Source organism: Drosophila suzukii, chromosome 3 (genome assembly GCF_043229965.1).
Source record: "Drosophila suzukii chromosome 3, CBGP_Dsuzu_IsoJpt1.0, whole genome shotgun sequence".
NCBI classification, from domain to species: domain Eukaryota; kingdom Metazoa; phylum Arthropoda; class Insecta; order Diptera; family Drosophilidae; genus Drosophila; species Drosophila suzukii.
Genome location: NC_092082.1, coordinates 83,301,867 through 83,325,089, shown reverse-complemented (window position 1 = coordinate 83,325,089; position 23,223 = coordinate 83,301,867). Strand labels below are relative to the sequence as shown.

At 41.5% G+C, this 23,223-nt stretch overlaps 1 protein-coding gene across 1 annotated transcript; it reads right to left on the bottom strand.

The window, feature by feature from the left end:
- Nucleotides 1–216: 216 nt before the first annotated feature.
- pxb (putative Hedgehog signaling attenuator pxb) lies at nucleotides 217–21,926 on the bottom strand. Its single transcript, XM_036817510.3, has 5 exons — nucleotides 21,523–21,926; nucleotides 16,090–16,504; nucleotides 9,166–9,278; nucleotides 3,403–3,637; nucleotides 217–2,094 (listed from the first exon to the last, which is right to left on the bottom strand). Exons 2-5 carry the CDS (start codon nucleotides 16,309–16,311, stop codon nucleotides 757–759), a joined length of 1,908 nt encoding a protein of 635 aa, XP_036673405.3. The 5' UTR covers nucleotides 16,312–16,504; nucleotides 21,523–21,926; the 3' UTR covers nucleotides 217–756.
- Nucleotides 21,927–23,223: the final 1,297 nt, after the last annotated feature.

Sequence of the window (23,223 nt, the reverse complement as noted above, 5' to 3'; positions counted from 1 at the left end):
AAAGGAAAAAATTTATAACGAAAGGCGATTTCTGTTTGTTAAAATTTAACATAACCAGAATGGGGGTCAAAGGGGATAGATGGGGTTGGTGTTACCAAATTGGGAATTTAAAAACATTGAATTTTTTGAAAAATAGGACAAGAAAAGGGAAAAGGTTGCCAACAATTTTAAAAAGATCAACTTAAAATTAAAAAATAAAAATTCACTTCATTGATATTAATTTCATTTTTTTAATATTTTGGTATATTTTTGTTGACCTTCAGTTCAACGCATTTTTCTTTAGCAGCTCTCCTCTGCATATACTTCACTTAAAAACTAAAATAACAAACAAAACTAAATTTAAACTTAAGGGTACATTATAAACATACTTTTAATATAACTATATTATAAATTAGTTTCGCAGTTTTTAGTTTAGTTTAGTATTATAATGTAGAATTTGGCAATCACATTGGAAAAACACTTATGACCTATAAGTTCTTTGCTTTGCGACAAGTTCTTGCTTTTGAAACAGAGCTTAAACTTGGTGGTATGGCAACCCTCTTTGATAGTGCTATCAAGAAACTTTGGGCTCTCTGCATCGAGTTTAGTATATCCGTTAAATAACTATTGCTTTGACGATGTACACGCAGGACAGTTTTGATATTTAGTATACTTAGCTTAAGAGATATGACTAACTGTACAAGGGTTTATTTTTTTTTAGGTGTTAAGCCCCTATTTACAAGGATATATTTTATAGGATATCTTCCATTAGTTTATCTACGCTGGCGAGAGACTGGCCGCATTGTTGTTTTCCAATTGAGATGTGACGGTGGAGCAGGCACTGCTGTTGTTATTGGGACTTGTGGCACTGCTATTGCTGCTGTTTCCCGAGGTCTTCGGCATAGCCCCACCAGGTGTACCCTTGCCCCGAGAGTTCCGGTTCCAACTGAAGTTCAGGGCCGAACTCAGTTTGCTTGGTTTCGGTTGGGTTTGCACTTGTGGCTCGGCGAGGTCGTAATCCTGTCGCCCAATCGAGCTGGCAGGCGTATGATGGCTATATCCCGAATCGGAACCAAAACTCGAGTCCCCATAGGGATGCCTGTAGTCACCGGCAGTGGGTAGCAATGTGGAGGCATAGGGTCTGGCGGCACCAGCACTTTCGTAGTAATAGTTGGCATTATACATGGGTTCCGCATAGCAGTAGGACGGTTCCTGGGCCATTGGAGCCGCGTGGATGCGGTGGTGTTGATGTTGATGGGGTGCCAATCGACGATCTAGTACCCTGGGTTGAGTTCTCGCCCTCATGGTGGCTGCCATTAGACCACTGGCCGCACTCGATGGATACTGCTGGCTGGCATTGGGATAGCGAATGCGTTCCCTGTAGATCGTGGAAAGCGGAGGCACTGGAACTTTACTCAGCTGGGCATTAATCCGATTCCTACGCTCCACCTCGTGCTCCAGGGTATTGTAGAATTGCGGGGCCGTCGAGCGGGCCATGTAGCCCAGGGACATGAGATTGCTGCGGTTGTCGTAGAGCGGTGCCAAGTCGGCTATATCCGCTGTGGAACTGCTGTTGTTGAGATCCTGTTCCTGATTCTGGTTCTGAGTAGCACGGCTTTGTCGCGTGCGAGCAGTACGCCGACTGCTCGATCCCGCTGCCAATTCATGGTTATTATTGCTGGCCGAGGAAGCTGTGGCCGTGGAGGTATCCTGACCCGTTGAGGAACCACTGCTCAGTACACTGTGGCGCTCTTGGGTGGCCTGTGGCATGTTGGAGGATGCTGTGGCTGGCACACCAGCTCCACCTGTTGCTCCCGTGCTGGTACTAGCCGCCCTCTCGTGATAGGGCGTGGCAACGGCGGCGGCTGGCAGATTGGTTTCCTTTTGAAAACTGCATTCGCCTGGCAGCGACAGTTCGTCCTCGGCGAAATCATCATCGGAATGAAGTGGCGGCTCCGATTCGCCATCGGAATCGACGCGTCCCGGTCCCAGTTCCTCGTAGACATTGTCATTGGAGCGATAGGGATCGGGTCCAGGTGAGGAGCTGACCAAGAATGGAGGGGAACGCGTCATGGGATAGCCGCTGGGATAGTGAATGCTTTTGCCTTGGAGCAGCTGTAATGAGAACAAGAAAAGTAAATTAGTAAGTTATTGTGAAAGAAGAAGAAGCGTTCAAGAAGGGGTTGAGAAAAGGGTGGGCCCTACATTCGCTTTTAAATACACAGAGAAAAATAGCTACTACTTTTAATTTTTAAAAATCTAAGAGTTTTCAACGTTAGTCTGGTAAAAAAAATATTTAAAAAAAAATGATTATTATAAGTACACCTCATTATTATGCCACTTTTATGCTCCGTGTGCAATTTGCAACCCTCTTGCGGGAAAGGAAAAGGTTTTCCCTGGTAAGCCGCTTTACAGCCACGTACCCTCCGGCAGGACTTTGAAATGTGACAGGAGAAAAAGGGGCAAGTTGGAAGGGAAGCAAGGCAACCGAGCAGCATAAGCAGTTGTTGAAACAGAACAAAGCTGACAAAGGCAAAAAAAAAAAAGAAGTTAAAAATGCCACGAGAAAATGAATAATAAATGCGTAAGAAAAAAAAACAAGGAAGTACAAATGCCCCAGTTAAAGTATTAAGAGTAAAAGTTTAAGGGCTCTTCCCTTCCACCAATTGAGCTTTAAAAAAATAAACTAGGGCAAATGCCCAACTAATTGGAAATGGTGGCGAGCAATGAATACTAAGCAGAGAATGGGTTTTAAAATATAGAAACTAATTGAACTGGAATATACTTAAGCCGCCATTTCATATTAAGCACCCTAAAGGAGCTGTTTATCAGACAATAAAATAAACACACACTTCATGGGGATGGCAGTGAGTTAAGTCCCGACAAAAGCGCAAAACTCGAACATAAAATATGAAAAAATGGAATAAAACCGAGGGTGAGAGAGCGCGTCATAAAGAAAACACGTTTTGGGTCAGAAAAAAAGCCTTCGAGGCGTCAGAGTCGTAAAATATTTAGGCACACAAAGGATCTGAAATTAAGCTGACTGGGGGTAGGCACAGGATACGACATGTCTTCAGAATATATCCCCCGGTTATATTATACACATATATGTGCCATGTCAAGTTCAAGTGTAAATTGAGGCGTACAATGGGCATAAAGAGCCATAGACATAAATGAATAATATGCAGAAAGGGATATCCTTGCCGCGGAGGAAATGTGGTTTCGTCTTTCAATTGAATTGCATGTGACAGGATCAAAAACAGGCCAGTAACCAGTAACCTGAACTCGAGACAATGACTGCGCAATGTTTTGACAGCGATTGTCGTAATGTTTGTCAGTTGAATGTGAGGTGAGGGTGGGAACCGAAAATCGGAAATCTTATTGTATAGGTACTCCCGAAAGGATATAAAGATGAGCACTAACCTCGGAGTGATGCTGCTGATAGTGATGATGGTGGGCCAGCTGCTGGTGATGATGATGCCGATGCATCACCAGGGGTCTATGGTGACCCAAGTGCGCATCGGGATCCTCGTACATCCCGTGATGATGATGATGGTGCGCCGATCCCAAGGTGCCACCGCCCAAGGGCATGGCTCCATTCAAAGGGCCGCGGGTGGGTGTCTTGCAGGGCAGCAGATTCTGCACCTTCCGCTTGTTTCTGCAAGGAAATAAAGAGAGAAGAGATTAATAAATATGTAGGTAGCTGCTTCGAGGATGGCTAAGAAAGACTGATGATGATGATGATGTTGCTCGGCTTTGGCAAACATTTAGCATTGCTCTTTCGCCTTCCCCACCCCAGGCTAATAGAGCCATAAGTTCTTGGCCCAAGCCAGAGATAAATCGATTTGTAATGACCAACTGGGCGGCGGAGCAGCCTTGATAAATGTCAGGTAAACAAGCCAAGGACCAAGCTTTTGCCTCCTTTGCAAAATTGCCCGAAAACAATTTGATTAATAAAGAATGCCAGAGCACACACACACACACAGCTGAAATTCAATTTAAATGAGCACAAAGCGTCGAGGATGTCAGAATGATGATGAGCCGGCAAAAAAGGCGGGGATTCCCAAGGAGCGACAACCGCGTGCCATGAAAATAATGAACATAATTAAGTGTTGCCCCTGGCAAAGAAAACAGACAGCCTTGAGGACCTGGAGCTGGAGCTGTGGCCCAGGCAGCCATAAGCATAATGAAAAATGTGAAATTAAATTGACGCCACGTAACTGGGGGAAGGATGAGACCGACATCCTTGTAATGTCTTGTAGGTAAACATGTTGCGATGTCAAAACGGAAGTCGCTCGTAAAAACTCCCAGCCAAACACAAACACAGACGCACACGTGGAAACTGATTGTGGGAAGACATTAAAAATGCTTGCCTACTTTTAGGCGTTTCGCCAGGAGGAATGGAAAAAATCTGCTAACCGAATATATACGAATTTTGTTTGACCTCATAAATAATTTCCTTAAAAGATTTAAATATCATGGTAAACATTTTAGGGAATTTAAATTTTGAAGTACTACTTGAAGCTAAACTGAATAGATCCAATTAAAATGAGAGCTTCTCAGGCATTTTGAGATTAAATACTTCAAGACTCTATTGGCTGAGTAACAAACTGTATCTGGGAAAGTGCTATTTCCCAGATTCCCTGCAGGATATAATAGACAGCCCACGCACACACACACGCCTCTCACATTTCATGTTAGCCTGCTCAAGAGCAGCTTGTTGACTTTTTGGTGAGAGTAAGACAAGGAGGAGTGCTTCGCTGGGAATGAGGATGTGGATGTGGATGTGGATGTCTGCCTGTTGGAATATTCTTAAAAGTAAATTAAATAATGTGGCATGCCACAAGCCAAGGCACTCTGTCCCTGCCCCACACCATTCCATTTCATTTCATTTCACTTACGAGGCGTAAAAACGAAATCAAGAATGAATGCCGAGAGTGGAGAGAGGCGGCAACCCTGTTGGCTTAACCCTTTGAGAGGCTTGTTTGATTTCTAAGCGTTATGGGCAACTGGCCATAAAGAGAGGCCAAAGGACTCGGGGGCATCCCCCAGAGTGTCGTACAATTTGGCAAGAAAGTAAACCATTTGTATGCTCGATATATGCAGAAGCTGAAGGGGTTGAAGCGAGGCAAAGCTTAAGCCAAATGCGAAATGGGAAATACCTTTGGGGGGCTGGAACCGAAACAGAAACAGAATCAGAAGCAGACACGGGTTTTTCCTTTTGGCATAAGCAATTTACAATAAAAAGTAGCCGGCAACCAAAGGGGCAACAATGTGATTGTATGCGTGTGAGGGAGTTACTGCCTGGCAAGAAGTGAATCTTTTATTTATGAACTCTGAACTAAAGTTCCTGGTCCTCACACTTTTGGGGGTTGCAAAAAGCAGAGCCGGGCACGTAAAAAAGTAAAACTACAAAGGGAACAAAACCAAATAGAACTGGGGAAAAGAATAAGGAGAAGTGCAGCAAATATTCCCAAGGTATTGGGAAAGGAGGGAGTTGAAAGATAGAAGCAGGCGTGTTAAGACTTTGATATGGAAATTGCAGAAAAAGAGATTCTAACAAGGTAAGTAAACAAGCAGAACTTGAAATCCGCATAGATAAAAAGAAATGTACAAAATGGTAGGATTCCTATTCAATCAATCTAGTCTTTTAAATATATAAATATATACTTTCAAAGATGTTTCGTAACTACAAAGTTCGCTGGCAGTCCAACTAATTTCCTGCATTTTTTGTTCACCGCACTTAATGAATACATTTTCCCAGGCAATAATTTCGTTTGAACTGCAGTCAAAGTAAATGCTATTTGACTGCTTACTGGGGCCACAAAACCGACACCGCCACTTTGGTGGTCTGCCCTTCCCCCGAATCCCCCTTGGAAATCCCCTTCGGAATGACCATTGCATAATTTCACTGCAGTTGACCAGCCAGCCGGCCAACAAACAAACTGACCGCAGAGACAAAACCGCAGGGCAAGACTCGACTAGGCATCAAATTACCAAAAGCAGCCGAAGGCAGGAGAAGTGGAAAGGGACAGCTGTTGCCGGCGTGAGTCACACAGTAGCGTGGCAACCCTGGAAGACCCCGAGTTGCATTTGATTAAAAAGGAAATTGCCAAGACAACCGCGATGAGCTACGCTCCTTTCGCTGTAATATGCTGAAATTGTGATTGTTATTGCATACTTGATGGGAAGAGCCTTACGTGTCCAACTCGGAGAACAAGTCAGAACAGTCAGGTAAAATTGATTTTATTTATTTAAGAGTCAACAATGTTAATGCTGCCATAACTTTTACTTCTCGTGGTTGCCAGGGTTGCCCTGCTCATTTAATATGAATGAACATTTTGCCGAGGCCTTGACTTTGCTGCGGCCTTAAATTTGTAAAACATTTTACCGCCATTTGTCGGAGCGAAAGTATTTGCGCACAAATTAAGCATATACATTTATTGAAATATTATTAACTGACGACAATGTTAACAATTTTAATAACAAGGGCTTCAGATTTTTTCCATACTCATCATTTTTTGTCATTTCACCACCGCCACACGCACACATGTTGCATATGGTTTTTGGTGTGGCACTCGCATCTCGTGTAATTAATAAAGTTCCAATATGCAAACATTTGCAGCAAAGTGTGTGGCAATCGGAGAGTGCTGAAAACACTCTGGCGGTTTATTAAAATAATTAAGGTAATTACCAGCGGAAATGGTGAGGGGTGAAAAAAGGGCAGAATGCATCATAATAAATGCAATTTATGGTTTGAATTTTATATGATAATCGGTTGGGGGCAATCTGTCGGGGCATTTTAATTAATTATTTATGAAGAATTTAAAGGCCACAAAGCGTGCGGGAAAAAGCGACAGCAACACAGGAATCAAGAATTCCACTTAACAAAGCCACAGACTTTTTCTTGCAGTAAGGCTATGACTATTTGATTTGTTTGAGGCTCGAACAGAAATATAAATAAAATTAGTTGCTATTTTATTTATGGCTTTTCATAGTTGTGTGTTTCTTTTCTCTGCTCCTCATTTTTCCTTCGGGGCTCCAGGACACGCAGCACATAAAAGCAAAAATAATGTGCCACATCATAAATGCCACAAAAATGGCCCAAACACACAGATACATTTTTGGGGGAGGGGAGGTCAGTTGGACACTTAAAGCAGATACACCCACACACGAGCATGCATAGATAACTATGTAATAAAGATGCCCGTTTGTCCTGTATTTTTTGCTGCCTTTGTTATGGCGAGGCATAACCTCAAAAATGATGGAGCACAACAACAACATTCAGTGTTTTCCCAAGGACCCTCCCCAATACATTTTCCCAAACATTTTCAACCCACAGTGCGTGCGTGCGGTCAGCAAACTTTAATGAATATGTATGAAAATCGCTTGTAGCCATAACTCCCATCCACTTTTTTCCCATAGACCCATGAATATTTCCGAACAAGTTGCGTATTGTTGTTGAAAGGAAAATCGATTTTGGGACAGCCTTGGGTTCTTGGGGTAGCATGTAACTTCAACACTTGTTGATGTTAATGAGCGGCATAGAATGGGCCTTTGGTTTTGGGCCTCTTGTATCCCAGAAATCCCACATCCTTGAGTTCAGCTTTAACCCTTTAAAGGCGGGGGATAGAAAAAGAAAAAAAAGATACAGATGTGTAAAGCTTTGGCCTTGCCCATAGCCATTATCTAGCCGCCTCGCCCTGTTCTACTCTGCTGTGCGTGCAAAAATCTTTTCCAGCTTTCCCAGCTTTTCCGGGCTCTGTTTCCACACTGCATTACATGCAAACAATGTCCAGGGCTTGTTTCATTCGCCCCCTTTTCGCTGCCCCTCTTTTGTGGTTTATTTCTGCAGCAGATTTCATTTCGTTTGCAATCTGACTGGGTTTTTTTCCAAGTGTTTTTTTCGTTTTTTTTTTGCGGAGACTGTAAAAGTAAATTGTTTTATATCTTTACTTGTACGGCTGTGTATGTGTGTGTGTTTGTGGGTGTTTTTTTCTCAACCAACTAAAAGTTGATTTGTGTGTGTGCCTGAACCATTTCTCACGTGCTTTTTTCTTGTAGCTGCTGCAGCAACATTTATTTAAAATTTCAATTTAATTTAGTTTCGGTTTTAAGTGCACCCGTACACGCACACACTTACACTCGCACACACACTTACATGACCATATAGGTCAGTGTGGCTCCGCTCAAAAGTAGACTACATTAATTTTCGTTTGGCAACGCGCTTTTCCCCTCTCTTTCTTTCGCCCGCTACCCGTCTCTATCTCACTCTCTCTTTGAACAGCTTTAGCAAATGGGTTTTTATTTCTCCAGCTTATTTTCTACTATTTTTCCACATTTTTTGCTCGCATGTTTACATACATTTTTGATATAGTTTTATAATGTTTATGCATTGCTTGCATTTTTTATATGGCGTGAACATTTTTGCGGCTCAACACTTTTGGCCACCGCGTTTTTACCAGCTCACCTGCACTGAATTTTATTTGCCAGTGCCGCTGGAGAATTTATTATCCTCTGAGCTGCCCGAGTTGATTAAGTTTTTTAGGGGTTGCCATTTTGGACCAGTGAAATTTTCGCAAATTTCATTGTTTCAGTTCTTCTTCAGGGGGTATGTGTTTTAAAAATTAAAGTGGTTTTAATTTCGCCCGGCAATCCAAACATTTTCTATGAAATGAAGGCTTATTCCGCCTCTTTATCGCATCTCAGCTATCTACCACTGGTAACTTTTTTCCTGCGGTTAGGGGCCACATAAATCATAAAGGCAAAAGAGCAACATGTTGCAGGCAATGGTTAACGCCTCCTTTAAAGCCTCAAAAGTCTGCAGCTTCCACTGCGGTAAAGTAAAGAGATGAAAAAAGAAAAAAAAAATAGTTGCCAGAAGGGGACAAGCCGCCGTAATAGTCAAGACAAAGCCACACAAGGCGTTTGCAGGGGGGGAAACCATGGTGTGTGTGTGGGCCAGGCCAAGTAATTGAGTCATTGCGGGGATCCGGCTAAGGACACCGGAAAAAAAACTACAGAGATAAAATACAGATCGTATATACATAAAGATTTTCCTATACTAACCTTTAAAACATCATTCTAATATTAAAAAAAATAAAGTTTTGATCTTATCACAAAATTAAAAACCTGTTTTTCTAATGCTCCCCCTTTTTATATAATATTTTTTTCAAGTGTACTTACTTCCAAATGAACAGCGACGAGAAGAGTACAATCAAGACCAAGAACAGCGCGAACACGGCTATCATGGCCGATGTGGCCAACGACTGACTGCTGTACAGGCTGGCATCCAAGATCTGCAAAGATATAGAGTGGAAAACAGAGGACTTAGTATAAGTATGGGTAAAAGTAAAAGTTAAATGTGAGTAAATCAACGCTCAACTCAAACACAAAGCCATTTTGCATATAAACAAAGCCCCAAAATGCGAGGCCAAAAGGAAAACCAATCCAAACAGTTGGAAAGAGGAAAATATTTTCGTAAATATGCCTAACGAAATGCAAACAAAAGCGCAGCGCACGCGACTTGGGCTGTTAACCTTTCGGTTACTTTGGCTTTTCCTAAACTTCAAGCTGGGAAATGTGGGCGTTTTACCTTTTTTTCCTGCTTTTGACCAGGCCCATGAAATTAAGGTCAGCTGAGTGGGGGATAAGGCGGGCAATTTGCCTTTGAATTTATGCTTGGGCATGCAAAAAAGTTGCTAAATAAATGATGAAGTCGGGGATAAATAAGGGAAATCAGTTGATACGAAAAGTGAATAAAGATTGATAAGTTGTGGGTGTGGGTATTTGGGAAATGCCAAAAATCAAAATTCCACTCAAAAACATTTCTAATCTCTCTCGACTGACAACTCTGCCTATCAGCTTTCCGCCTCTCACCTGTCACAGCAAGATAAACCCAAATATTTTGCATTTAATATTTTTATTTATTTCTTAATTTATTTCGTTTTCGTTGGGCGTTTGACCCGAGAGTCAAACTTGAAAAAGCCAAACAAAAAAGCGAAGAAGTGTGGAAAAGTCTTCCACAAATGCACCTGTCGTTGGTGCACACACACGGCATAAATCACTCAAAAACATGGAAAATATTTTTTGGGAGCGAGTGAGAGGGCGACATAGAGAGAGAGCGAGTGAGAGAGATGCAAACACACAGGAAAAGGAAATGGGGTCAAACTTTGACAGCTGTGCAAATAATTTCGCCGGCTGTTTGTTTGTATTTAACTGGCTCTCTTTGTTTTCGAATGTAGGTTACTCTTCAATTCGTAATGCATTTTGTGCATTTACTAATTTATTAAAAGCATTTTTCCAACTTTCCGATTTTGATTTATTTGCCCACATCAAACACAAATACGAGTGGCACAGTTTTGCCGCAAAATGCGGAAGCACTGGCTGCTCACAAAGCGATTCAAACGCTTATCAGTTCGAGCATAGTAATTAATCATGCACTCGCGGCGAATATAAATATTATTCATATTTCATTGAGAGCAACAAATAAGCGGATTGAGAGCGTAAACAAACAGAAATTACAAGAGAGCATTTCCATCTAGCCCCCCCGAGATAAGCCATTAAAATATTGACATCCCACAGCCGACTTCCACATGGCGAAATTGTTTAAATTATCGAACAAAAAAAAAGGGGTGAAAAGCGGGCAGGGGCAAGGGAATTGCTTATCACCGAGCCAAGCCAAAAGCACACAAATAAAAATTAAGAAATTTGTATTTTGAAACCCATTCAGAGACAAATCGCCGAGCGATTCAGAGACTCCAAAAACCAAATACAAATAATAATAAATTAAACAATTATGTGTGGCATGTGTGTGCAGTGCAGCGCCAAAAGCTCGAAATCTGGCTGGGGAACAGCCCAAATGCTCGTAATCAAATTGATTAATGAGACCTGACACGAGATTTTTCCCCTGTCTTTTCTTTTTGGGCTTTGGATTGAATTTGGAGCAGTTCAAGCGACTCGGGGGAATTGCCAGGGGCAACACAACCCAACAAAATATATTTAATATTTTAAGGCATAATAGAAAAATTAAGATATATTTTGAATTATATTTTAGGAACTAAAATATTTTATCAGTCGATTAGTATTTTATGAAATTTCTTAAAAGTTCCAAAATCTTTATTATTACAAATATGCCCCACTCGTTTCCCTACAATAATACAAGTTCACCCCTCTTTTTCCACCACATATTCCCAATTGAATTAATAGAAATCACACTTGCGTCATTCAATTTTTTTTCTTCAGTCGGTGAAAAGAAAATGAAACAATTTCCTTTTGTCTCGCCCTGGCAACATTTCCCTCTTTCATTTCGTACGCTTCACACATTTTCCAGTCAACTTTGAACTGCATTTTGCGTGACTGCCAGCTTGTGCGTTGATAATCGATAAATCTAAAATACATACATGCGTTTACCTATTTGTAATGCTCATTTTGGGGCCAAACAAATAAGTGAGTGGAGCTTGTTTCTGGCGGGGGCAATAACTGTACACATTGCGACAGTTGTCGATTGCCACCGAAACGCTTCCAGCTGCCTTACGGATTAACCCAAAGATAAAAATGGGAGTACCAGAAATAAAGCAAACAGAGTCGCATTATCGATAACAACAGAAGTAGCGTTGCCCGCTGTTTGCCCAGATAAGCAGTGCCACCGGTATGATTGAAGGCTTTCCATCTGGGCCGTTTGTAATAACCGCTCACCCCTCTCGGTTCCTATTTGAAAACACAACACACACTCTCCCTGGCCCCTGGGCATTCCATAAATTAAATTAAATAAAGAAAAGCCGGGAAAAAAGGAGTAGGCAATGTAAACAAAAGATAACGATAAGAGTTTGAACGATTTATGTCTAGGGAATACAGAATACAGGGAAATGCAAACAGTAGGCACTTGGAAAAAATGGGTTAATTCAATAAACATTTAAAATCAATTTCCTAAGCCCATATTGATAAGTCTTTTGAATGAATAGAGATAATATTTTATTAAAAACCCAAAATAATATTTTTTTCTTTCGGTGCATCGAGAGCAACTTGGCCGATAAAATAATTAAGCCCTCCTTCAACTTGCAGACAACAAAAGCCATTAGTCGGCGGGTTTTGGCTCTCGACTGCGGGGCGGAATATAAAATTATGGCTTAAAGTTTACACCCTCCCGAAAAAATAATAATAATAAAAAGCGGGAATAAGGCAAAGTGAGATTAACGCAGCCAAAGCTGCAAGATGTTGTTTACTTTTATGCGTGTGAGTTTTTGTGGGGTTGGATGTTTTGGGGCGAATGTTTTTCCGGCCTTGTGGCAACTTTTTAATCATGAAAAATCACCCAGCTAAGGGCGGCTCCTTGAGTAGGCCATAAAGTGAAGTGAAATGCTTGCCTTGACCCAATTTTTAAGTGTGCCCAAGGTGAAGAAAAAAGCTCAAGCAACAATGTCGAATGCGGGGGACCGTTTGGCAAGTCATCAAAATCAGTCATCAAAATGAATTCCACCGCTAACGCCACCTACAGAAAAGTTCGCAGTTCTCACCGCTCTAGAAAACTTTAAAGTTAACAACTTTTCGCTCGCAAAGTCAACGACTAGCGCGTTTTCATTTTCGTGCCTGATGAGAAAAACACAAAAGTTTTCACCATCAAAACACGACAAAAGGAAAAGCCAGCAACAAGCACGTGCCACTTGCAGGATGAAAACTATTTTGCAACAGCAACAACAAAGCCCAGAACTTGGCTGCTTTGATAACATGGCAAAAGTTTTTCCGAACATGCGATGCATGTGTGGCTGGCCTTTTTGCCCCCCTTTTTTACCATTTTTTTTTTAGCACCCCAACTTCGATTTCATTGCACGTGCATATCGAGAATCGACCTGGTGGCTATATCCTACTCCCCATCCTTCCCGGGGGCTTTCTGTAACCACTTGGCAGTGCAATTGTTTGGAAACAGCTCGTGATTGAGCCCCATTCCCATAAGATGTTCGGGGGTGTAATGAGTTGCGAAACTTGTTGGGCCGATGTGGCTAAGATGGCGCCGATAATGGGGGGTGGTGGTAGTGGAAAAGTGCAACAGAAAATGGGAAATCGAAAGGGGTAAAAATGTATTTCAAGTTAGGCACTTTTCCTCACTTAAATTGCTTAGCCTTGGCTGAGCAAGGATCAAGTGTAAACAGCTTTAAATAAGTTTAAGAGCAGACACCCAAAATATATCTTATTTATTCAAGCAAAAAGATATTTAGATATTTTTCCAGCATACATCATGGCATGAAAATTCAATTTTTGTGCACACAAATATTTTTCATTCAGCTCCCTTTTTTTCCCTGACTGATTTTCGCCACTGTCTGCAGCTGTGTCTGGCTATGTCAACTGTAAACAACATCAACACTAAACAGCAGCAACAATAACAGCAACAACGGCCTTGTCATTCTAAGCCAACACCACCCACCCAACCAAACGCCCATTCCTGGGAAACCAAAAGCCAAAGCGCCCAAAAGCAGACTACAACAAAAGCCAAAGGCAACAAAATTTAGCTATATATATATATATATATATATGGTAGGAAACAGCTAAGGAATTTCGCATTCTCACGACATTTGATATCAATGTCATGCTATTTGCTACACACCCAAGTCTGGAGGTCCTTTGGCCCCCGAAACGCCCTCCTTTGTCATGGTCTTCAACAGTTTCTCGTCTGCTTAAAGGAGAGCTGCTCCTCAAACGTATATATATATATATATAGATCTATATATAACTCGTCTCAAGGAAGAAGGAAGCGAAAGCTGGAAAAAGGATTATTTGCTGCCACGCCCATTGGAGCAAATCAGAAGCTGCTTGTCAAGTATTTTTGCTCCTTGGCTTCCACACTCGTTGGAAATTTAATTTCGCATGTCTGGCGAGGATGCCACTTCCGTTTGCCTTTTAAAGGTTTTTTCCCAGCTTTTCTCGCCGGGGTTTTCCGTTCGCTTTTCCTTCTCCCAGTTGACAATTACACCCACACACACACACACACGCACAACCCCAAATTGGCACAATTCCCGTTAAACTTATCAATTTGATGGGCGAGCAAAAGAGAGAGCTTTTCGCCATTGAATTTTATTCGTCAACGCTAATCCATTAAATTGATTCGGTTGCTCAAATTGATTTTAAGCTGATTTCGCCGAGATTTTAATGTGTGTTTACCTGCGATTTATGTGGAATTGCAATCCCCCATTTGAACGATCTCATAATATCTAAAATAATCTCTCGAATGGATTTCAGATTTTGGAATACTTTAGGCGAGGGCCGTGAGATACAGTTTCTGACTTAAACTGCATGTTAACATTAACGTTTGATTTGTCAGCATAAATCAACGGCGACAGCCTCAAGTGCCCACACAGAAAATGCTCTAAGATGACGGGGGACCACACACAGATCCGGTTTATATGGATACATTTTTTCCCATTTCACTCCGTTGCGTTTCGTTTTCGGTTATATTTATTTAAATTTATCATGTTGGAAATTAAGTGGAAAACACTCGACTTGGAGCTGAAAGATTCGGGGGTTAGAGTTCCCCTGTTGGGTTGCCTTTTATTTTTTGTATTTCACGTGCCCCAACATTTTATCAATGACCGCTGCGGTGTTGATATGTGGAATTTGATCTTTGTTTTACCAGAGAACGCCCAGCCTTCGGCGCCTAAACAAACACTTGCCCCAGATTAGACGAGTGCCGAGTTACAGTTTTTCCACATGGAAAATTATCTATTTGCCTGTTTTTCTCAGGGCAGCAAAAAAAAATTATATAGAAATATCTATTTTCCCTGCTTTTGCTTTGTAGCCGCTGACAACCTTTTAAAGTTGAGGGTTGATTTTGGGCCATATGTTGCCGAAAAACGCTTTTTGTTGTCCTTTTTTGCCGCTTAACTTTTCATTGTTATTGTAATTTCTGTAGCTGTAACTGTGACTGTGTTTCCGATGTCCAAGAGGGGAGGGTCCAAGCCCAAGAATCATCGTCATCATCATCGTGGTCCTTATTCGTCCTTATAATGATGGGGGGCAACAACAACAGTCCAAGGAGCAACAGCTGTTGCTGCGGCAACTGGAGGCCAAAAGGACTTGAAGCGAAAGAAAATTTGTTTCACTTTGCTTTAAAGTGATTCCTTGCGGTTCCTGCCGGCACCCAAAATGTGGGCGATGTGTGCTCGAGTGGGCGTGGCATGTTGGCAATTTTTCATCGAGTCCTTTTTCTTTTTGTTTGGGTGGCTAACTTAAAGTTAAATGGCCCTAAAGAGGTTGAAGAGTTCGAGTAGGGGTCGCATTTCACATAAATTTAAGGTTAAGTGTTGTTTAAGGGATTTTCATGTGAATCATTATTAAGGAAGCAAAATAATAATCCACCAATTATCGTATCAGGCCACAAAATCGAACAGATTTCCAATCAGGTGTTGCAATTTTCTTCTGTCAATAAATCAATTCAGACACTTTGGCAGATTTTTCGAGTGCCTACTCAACTGTTAACATTTATTTGCAGCACTACCAGCTCATAATCAACTCCCCCGGCCACGCCCACCGTTACAACCCACCACTTGAGAGGCGACAAGAAGGCTTTTGTTATTTTAATATGCATACAGCACATAATTCAATAAGGCAACATACAATTCTGACACCTCTCACAAAAAGCCAAATCACTTGCAACTCGTTTCGGGAAACGGAAAATCAACAGTCTAGGGGAAAATCCCAACAGCTGTGCCAAAATGCAGGCCTCATTATGGCAATGCGAGGAGAGGGTTGGATTGCATAATCATCCCCTCGAGGGGGTTGGGCTGGAAAATCCCATTTGCAACGCCCTCAAAATTATAATCAGCCTAAGCTGCACTGAGGGGAAGAAATTTGTCACCGAAGTTAGGGAATGAAATCTCAGCTGGGTTGAGCTTTGAGTAAAGTGTTTATCTTTTGAGTTGTTTAGGGATTTGAAATCACTTTAAAAGGTGTCTTAAACTATCAAATTACTAAATGGGTGTCTAAAAGTATGCTATGCTTTTTTTGTATACCGCAAATTCTTGGGATTCTGGTTTTTGCACACTTTTCTATTGATTCTTAGTTGGAAATCGAATTATCCAAGTGTGCATCTGAGATTATCGTAAGGAATTTTCAACTCACCGGCATTGCCTGGCAGACATCGCTATCCCATTGTTGCTGGGCCAACTGCTCCTCGTTGCAATCCTGCGGCACCACCGTGAATTCGGCCAGCGCCGGCGGCCTCGGGGGCGGCGGGATGAGGAACTGGGGCGGTGGGGCAAGGGGCGTGCCCGAGCAGTCGTCGCAGTCGAACATGAAGAGCTCGGCCTCGGACAGTTCCATCATATCCAGCATTTTCCACATTGGGTTCGGTGTGATTTCGACTGGACGGGGGTGTGGTACGGGTATACCACCTCGATCTTCGGGGCTGCGGGGGATTATCTATATGTGTTGGGTTTCCCGGTTCGGTTTCGAGTCGCTTTTAAGTTTTTGGGTGCGTGTCAAATTCGCTGCCCGATCGCTGTCATCTGGACAGCCTTCATTGGCGGCCTTGTAGCTGAAAAATATAAAAGAAGAGAGCGGAGAAAGGACTCTGGTTAGTTGAAAAGTACTCAGCATGTGGCATGTTGTCTCCTTTTGTGTGCTAATTATCTCACACACGGATGTCCTGGCACGTAATGGCTGGGTTCCCCTATCTTTAATTGGCCTGATCCTGGCCATTTCACCGCGAACACGACTGTCCGCCAAATACCGAAAAATAAAATAAAATCTTCCACCTAACCACCCCCTGGAAAATCGACCTACCTACCTACCCCCTCTCCACTGTAACCAAATGTTAATTTTTATTGATTTTCCTTAATGCGTTTCCATTTTTTGCTATTTATTTTTATTTACTTTGGTCGCCAGCACTGCTATTTTTATCCCTGTGCACCCCGATTTCCGTCGACTCACTGGCAATTGTTTTACCCCGAGTTTTTCCAGCGTGTGTGCTCCTTGCTTTCTATTTTCAATACTTTTATTATTATTATCCTTTTTTTTTGTTCGCTGCGGTTGTGTTTTTTCTTCACACATATGCTGACAAAATAATTGAGAAAAAACGGTTGACTTGCTGAAACCTTTTTCGGCGTTAAGGTTTCGGGGTTCAATTGAGTTAGGACGGATGATTGATGGTCCTGCGCGGCAATCGGATATGTTATAAGGCGCAGTAGGTAGGATTATATATGAGTGGCTGGGTTTTTTAATCCAAACTCGGGACTTGTCTCTCAGTTGCACTGACAGCCCAAGAATTCCCCAGCTGTTGTGTGGGGTAGTCCAAGTCCAAGGTTGAGACTCTGAATCGAATCGAATCTCGTTCCGAGGCTGAATCGTATCTTATTCCGATTCTGAATCCCATTCCCAATCCCAACATATGTTGCCAGTTGGTTTCGTTTAATTAGCTGACAGTTCTGGAGAGGAACGGCGAGGAGAGTCTCGATTCGAGGCACTGCAGCCTGATAAGATCTTGAAAAAAAGTATATACAGTATACACTCAGTATCTGTGCTGTGCTGTGCTGTGTGTGTGTTGTCTTGCAATCAAATGTAAGCCGCTGTTGACATTGGAGATTAAAAGATATTAAAAACGAAGACGACAACGGCCTGAAGAAGGAAACGGGAGGAGAATGGCGGAGGAACTCTTGGATATATAAACACAATGACAAACAGACGGCTGGACGGACACACAAAACATGTCAAAGATGAGATGTTGTAAAGAAAATTGAATTGAATTGAAGTCCAGCGTGGACCAAACTAATAAATAACAAAAGAAATCGGACGAAAATAAAAGTAAAACCGAAATAAAAACGGGAAACGAAATCTCCAAAGACAAGATTGGGTTTCAAGAAAACTTAAAGCTTTAGTTTTGGCTGGGCTCTCTTCAAAAATCGATTGGATTGTCTGGTCGGAGTGATTAACTTGGGCAGACAAAAACTTAAAAAAAAAAAAGCAAAGGCCAAGAATAATGAAATAAATCGTGTTGAAAAAGACCCAAGGAGGGAATCCAAGCCCAAGACAGACAGTCAACGAAATCGATTTGTTTTGAGATTAAGTCGACTGCCTGTAGTATCCCCATCCCTATCCGTATCCCTAAACCAATCCCTCTGCCTCTTCCTTTTTAGCCAAGAAACGGACTTAACTGAAGCGTAAAACGGAAATGTTATGGACAGGCTCAAAAGGAAGCGTAATGGAAATCAAAGTCCTAACCGAATCAGGTGCAGAGGTGCGGGGGGCAATTAGCGTGGGCAACTCGTTTCGATAAGAACGGATGGATCCGCAATCAAAGGCTGGGGCAAAAGCACTTAGATAATTGTCTTAAAGCCTGAGCTGGGCACACTTGGGTAATTGCTTTAAAGCTGGGCATACTTATAGGACAGCTGTCTGGGAATCGATTACAGGGACTCTAGGATTGTGGCACTCCGAATTGCCTCCCCATCATAACTCAAACACTTCAAGCCCAATTAAAGGGTTTTCCATTTCTCCGCCCCGAAATATAAAATGCCATTTCTCCCATCTTACTTTCACTTTTACGCACTTTCAACTCGTCGTTGATTTATTTCGGGAGAACTTCTTCCAGTACTTGACAAAAGACAATTGCGGTTCAAGTACAAGAACAGCTGGCTGAAATTCATACACTTCCATAATTGAATTGTTTGATTGGGAAATTGTTAAAAAAAAGAACTGAAGAGAAAGGAAAAAAGTAAAATTAGATGGACACAGCCCAAAAGTCAGGCCCCATATCGGGGGTTGCTATAACCATATATGACTCAATTGGAATTGGGTTCGTGTCGGTCAGGTAAGGGAAACGCATTTATTAGCTGGAATGATAAATGTTCTCCTGGCATTGGCGACAGGCAAAGGATCTCCGAAATCTACCGTCTATAGGGTATAAATCCCTCTCTCTCTGTATTTTTTTTGACCGCCAGTCAATGTGTAATTTTAATTCGTTTTGGGTCGCATAGAGGAAATTGATATGGGTGCGTCGTAGTTGTCTGGGCCTTGGAAAAACTCGGCTCAGGTAAGAATTTGTATATCTCACTTCTCGTTGTCTTTGGTTCTACTTTTTTGTGGCTCGAATATTGAGACATTATAGTTAGGGCATTGATATCGCAGCGGGGGATTGTCGGACTCGTAAGTGGAACAAATGTGGCAGACAGTTGAAATTATCCTTGGAAATAATGGTTGCAAAATCTGTGAGAGGATATCTACTTGAGGGCTTATGTGCTTAAGATAAGAACTATCTAACTGGTCCATAAAATTATAATTATTTTTGTTATTCATTTAAGTACCTTCAGTTTATCTGATAGATAACTTTAATGAGAATATTAAAGGTTTCAGAAATGAAAATTTTTGTAGGACCTTTTTAAAATTAGACTAAAGCCGGCTTTTCCTAGTTTTTCATCTTTAATCTTTAGGAAATGCCTTCGGGCTTGGCCACACGCACAAATTACTGGGATGTAGGCCCCCGTAAGTTGTGATTTACCCAACCCACGGCAACTTTTGACTTAGTTTACATATCATTTATTATTTGCCAGGGCCAAGGGTCCCCCAGAGGCGTTGTTTTCCACAAGGTGTGTGTGCTCTACTAACCAAACACAACTTGCCACGCCCCCGAGGCGTTGGGCGAATAAAAAAACCGAAAGAGAGAAAAACTTTTAAATAAAGCAAAGTTGGAGGGAGAGGGCAAGATGACGGCATGTCACATCAATGTCACTCAGCATTAAGGACGAAGCGGGATGGGTGGTGGAAATTCATGTCCTGCGAGTACTGCGATAAAGTTTTTTTTGTGTTATTCAGGCTCGGCTCCTTTTTGCCAGTTCCTCTTGGGCCGCCGGGCAGCTGAGCGTGAAAAACAGCCTCCCGAATTTCCCCCAACCAGCCGGCTTTTCCTTTTCCTTTCGCTTTTCCTACGCTCTCCTGGACTTTCCTGCCGCGATGAATTTACAAGCGTATAACAAATATTTTGCTTTGTGTTTACAATTTCTTACTGCTTAATATTCTTTGGCCAATGTTTTATTTCTGTCCCCCATACAAAGACCTATTTGCATAAGATACTTTCTGTTTGAGTCTGGAGCGGAGCGGAGTTTACCTTGTAAGTAGCTTAGGCGTATGCCATAAGTTGCCCGATTCAATGAACTTGGTTCTTTGATGCGTAGACATCACACAGAAAGAAAATAACTATAATTGATTTGCACTTTAAGATTACATCTGCAATAAATATTATACATTATTCTGTGTGCCTTAGAGCAGATGACACTTTACTGAAATTTATGTTACAGCTAGAGAGAAATGCCAGTTGGATGGTAAATTTCATGGGCACACGTTTGGCATACTAATTAGCCGGGGATTTCATTTCGTTTGAAAAAAGGCTAAACAGCAAGCGGAAATCCTGTGAAAAAGGGCCGACATGTGTACAACTCAATTCCGAATTAAAATTCAATTTGCCAAACAGGTAGAAAGGTTCCCATTCACACGGAGCACAAAACCAATTCAAGAACTTTGACCGCAACGAGTTGGCTCACTTGTTCGGGGACTTTTCAAGCTACCCACGCCACTCCAGATTGAGTTGTTATTATTATTTATATCCATGGCGGCCACGATTCCCGTTTAACAACTCATTTAAGACCAGATCTTATCGCGATCTTTCGTACATCTTCTTGTCCGGCTTCCCCCGGCCCCAGTCGAAAGATACATAAATTTTATTTTGCGTGAATTTATGAGTTACGCTGCCGACAGGCGGGGGATACTTATTTACCGAAAGGATTTACACCAAGGAAAATCGGGGAAAAATAATGAACTACGCTGTGGTGCACTTGTTGCTTCGCGTTTGCTAATAATTTAAACAAATTTACAGAATGGAAAAACACAGGGCACAAAACAAAAATGCAGGTAAACAAAGGTGTCGCCTCAACTAGTATTTGGTTATAATTAAAGGTCTCTCTGGGTCTTCTTTTTTTCACTTTATTTTCTCGGCTCTTTGGCGGTTTCTTCGCTTTGAAGAAGGGAAGAAAGCCGCAGCCCCAGCGAAACCCCAGAGATGATTTGTTTACATATTCTCTTGGAGCCCCACAGTTGTGAGCCACCAACTGATATCTGGATAGATAGTTTCTACAAAAATCACTCATCACTCGGTCGTAATTCTAGATGGATAAACATATCTGCTTGATAGACACATCGCACACTTTCGGGGAATTTTGTTTGGAATCAGATATAATCCTTCACTTGCTTATTTGAATAATTCCCCGGCGTTCTCCCAACTTCCTCCCATAAATTATATTTTTTATGGCCCCATTTCCTCTGGAATGCTTTTTTACTCTCCATTTCAATTAGTCACCGCACTTTGAAGATTAGAAAACGCAATTTAAGGCATATTTTAATGTGGTAATAGCCTTATCAAAGGGAAATTCCGTTGATCTTCGCTAAGAAGATTTACCATCGCCTACAGAAGCTCAACCCGAATCGCCCAGTAATCCGCTGCCTTAAACTTTTCAATATCCAGGTTTGATTTTTCCATTTTAATTTTCCATTTCCCTGCCCACTTACCCGCTTTTCTGCTTTTATACTCCAACGGATATTTGTCAAGTGGTTTGTATAAACTGTTTCTGGTTGTCTTTTTGGTAGCTAATCAAATCAGATTCGAGCCAATTATTCCAATATATAGCTTAGAAAATTTCGATTTGCTTTTTGAAAACTTTTTTTGGTGTATCACTTAGCACAGATATTATATTTCAAAACATTTATTTGCTTTGCACGGCGCGTTATTCGATTGTGTAGTAAATATTTTGGTTGGTATTTCTACTTTTATTGTGTTTTGTATAATCCGGTAAAGTTTCACATAACTTGGAGAAGGTTTCGTATTCCGTTCTGAATTTTCAGTTCGATTTTTGTGGCAGAACGGCGAGAAGCTCACGTCCGTTTTCAGTGACTGCGAGTCGAAAACTGAATTCCAAACAGCAAACTGTGAGATACAAGATACAAATTCGTTTCGAGCGACCGACGACGGCGGCAACAGCAACATCTGCGGCAGCAACAGCAACAGCACGCCAGCAACTTCGGTCGCCCGTTGCCGAGACGAGAGAGAGTTCGGGGAAATGAACCCTCCCCGGGGTTTTCCGAGAGAGTCGGCGAGAGGAGAGCGGATGAACCCACTCCGGCTCTTCATTCTAATCGGTGTTTTCGCAGATTTTCCTTGGCTCAGTTGCCATTCTCTGGCGCTGCGAAATTGTTGATGTTGCTGGTATCGCCTATTAAAGTTGCTAAAAAAATATATTAACATTTTTGCAAATATTACAAATATTTATATTAAATTACCCTGGCTCAGCTAGAATGTCTTAGCCAAATAATGTTTTATTTTTGATAGCATTGCAGTTAAATGCTGCTGTCGTTGAACTCGTGCAAGTATCTTATAGATACATTTATTTTAATTGATTTAGTCATTAAATTTTTATTGAATTTATACATTTTGTTTGGAAATTTATAAGAAATTTGATTGGTTTCTAGGCCTTTACCATTTACAGTCATTTGATTTACCAACTCATTACAATAGTAATGGAAACTTTTGAAAACACATAGGTAGTTCCTTAGCTGTGATAAAATGACAAGCAACAAAATGATAAGCACCATGTTTATAACTCACATAAGACAAGCCCATCATAATAAATATTTTGTCCCATAATGTGTACACTGATAAAAAACGTAGTAAATCCAAACATTTCATATTCAATTGAAATAGGAAGTCTCTCTCTTTGGCACAAAGTCGCAAAAAGCACAGATTGAGACTGGGTTCTTTAAATTAGGAACAAATCACTCTAAAAGATTTATATTTTGGTAATAAAATATTATATTTACTTGAAAATGAAACTGGCTTCAAAACAGATCGAACAATTGGTTGCAATGATTCAAAGCCAAGTAATTACCTTATAAGATATCAGTTACCCCACCTGCCTATTAAAAAAGTGCATCATTCTAATATATACCATGAGTAAACTGAGACATATAGGGTTCCATTATAATCATTACTTATCGGTAACCAAAAATAACAACAACTTTTGGCCACTCAATCAACCGAAGAACAGCAGCAGCAGCAACAACAACGACCACTATCAAGGTCAATGTCTGGTGGGAGTGGGGTGGGTGTTAAAAAAGGGGGAGGCTGCGCTTTTCAGCATTTCCCTGGTTTTTCTTCTTTGTTGCTGTTTTTCAGCTGCATGTAAAATTGCAATAACAACAACAGCAGCCGGCATG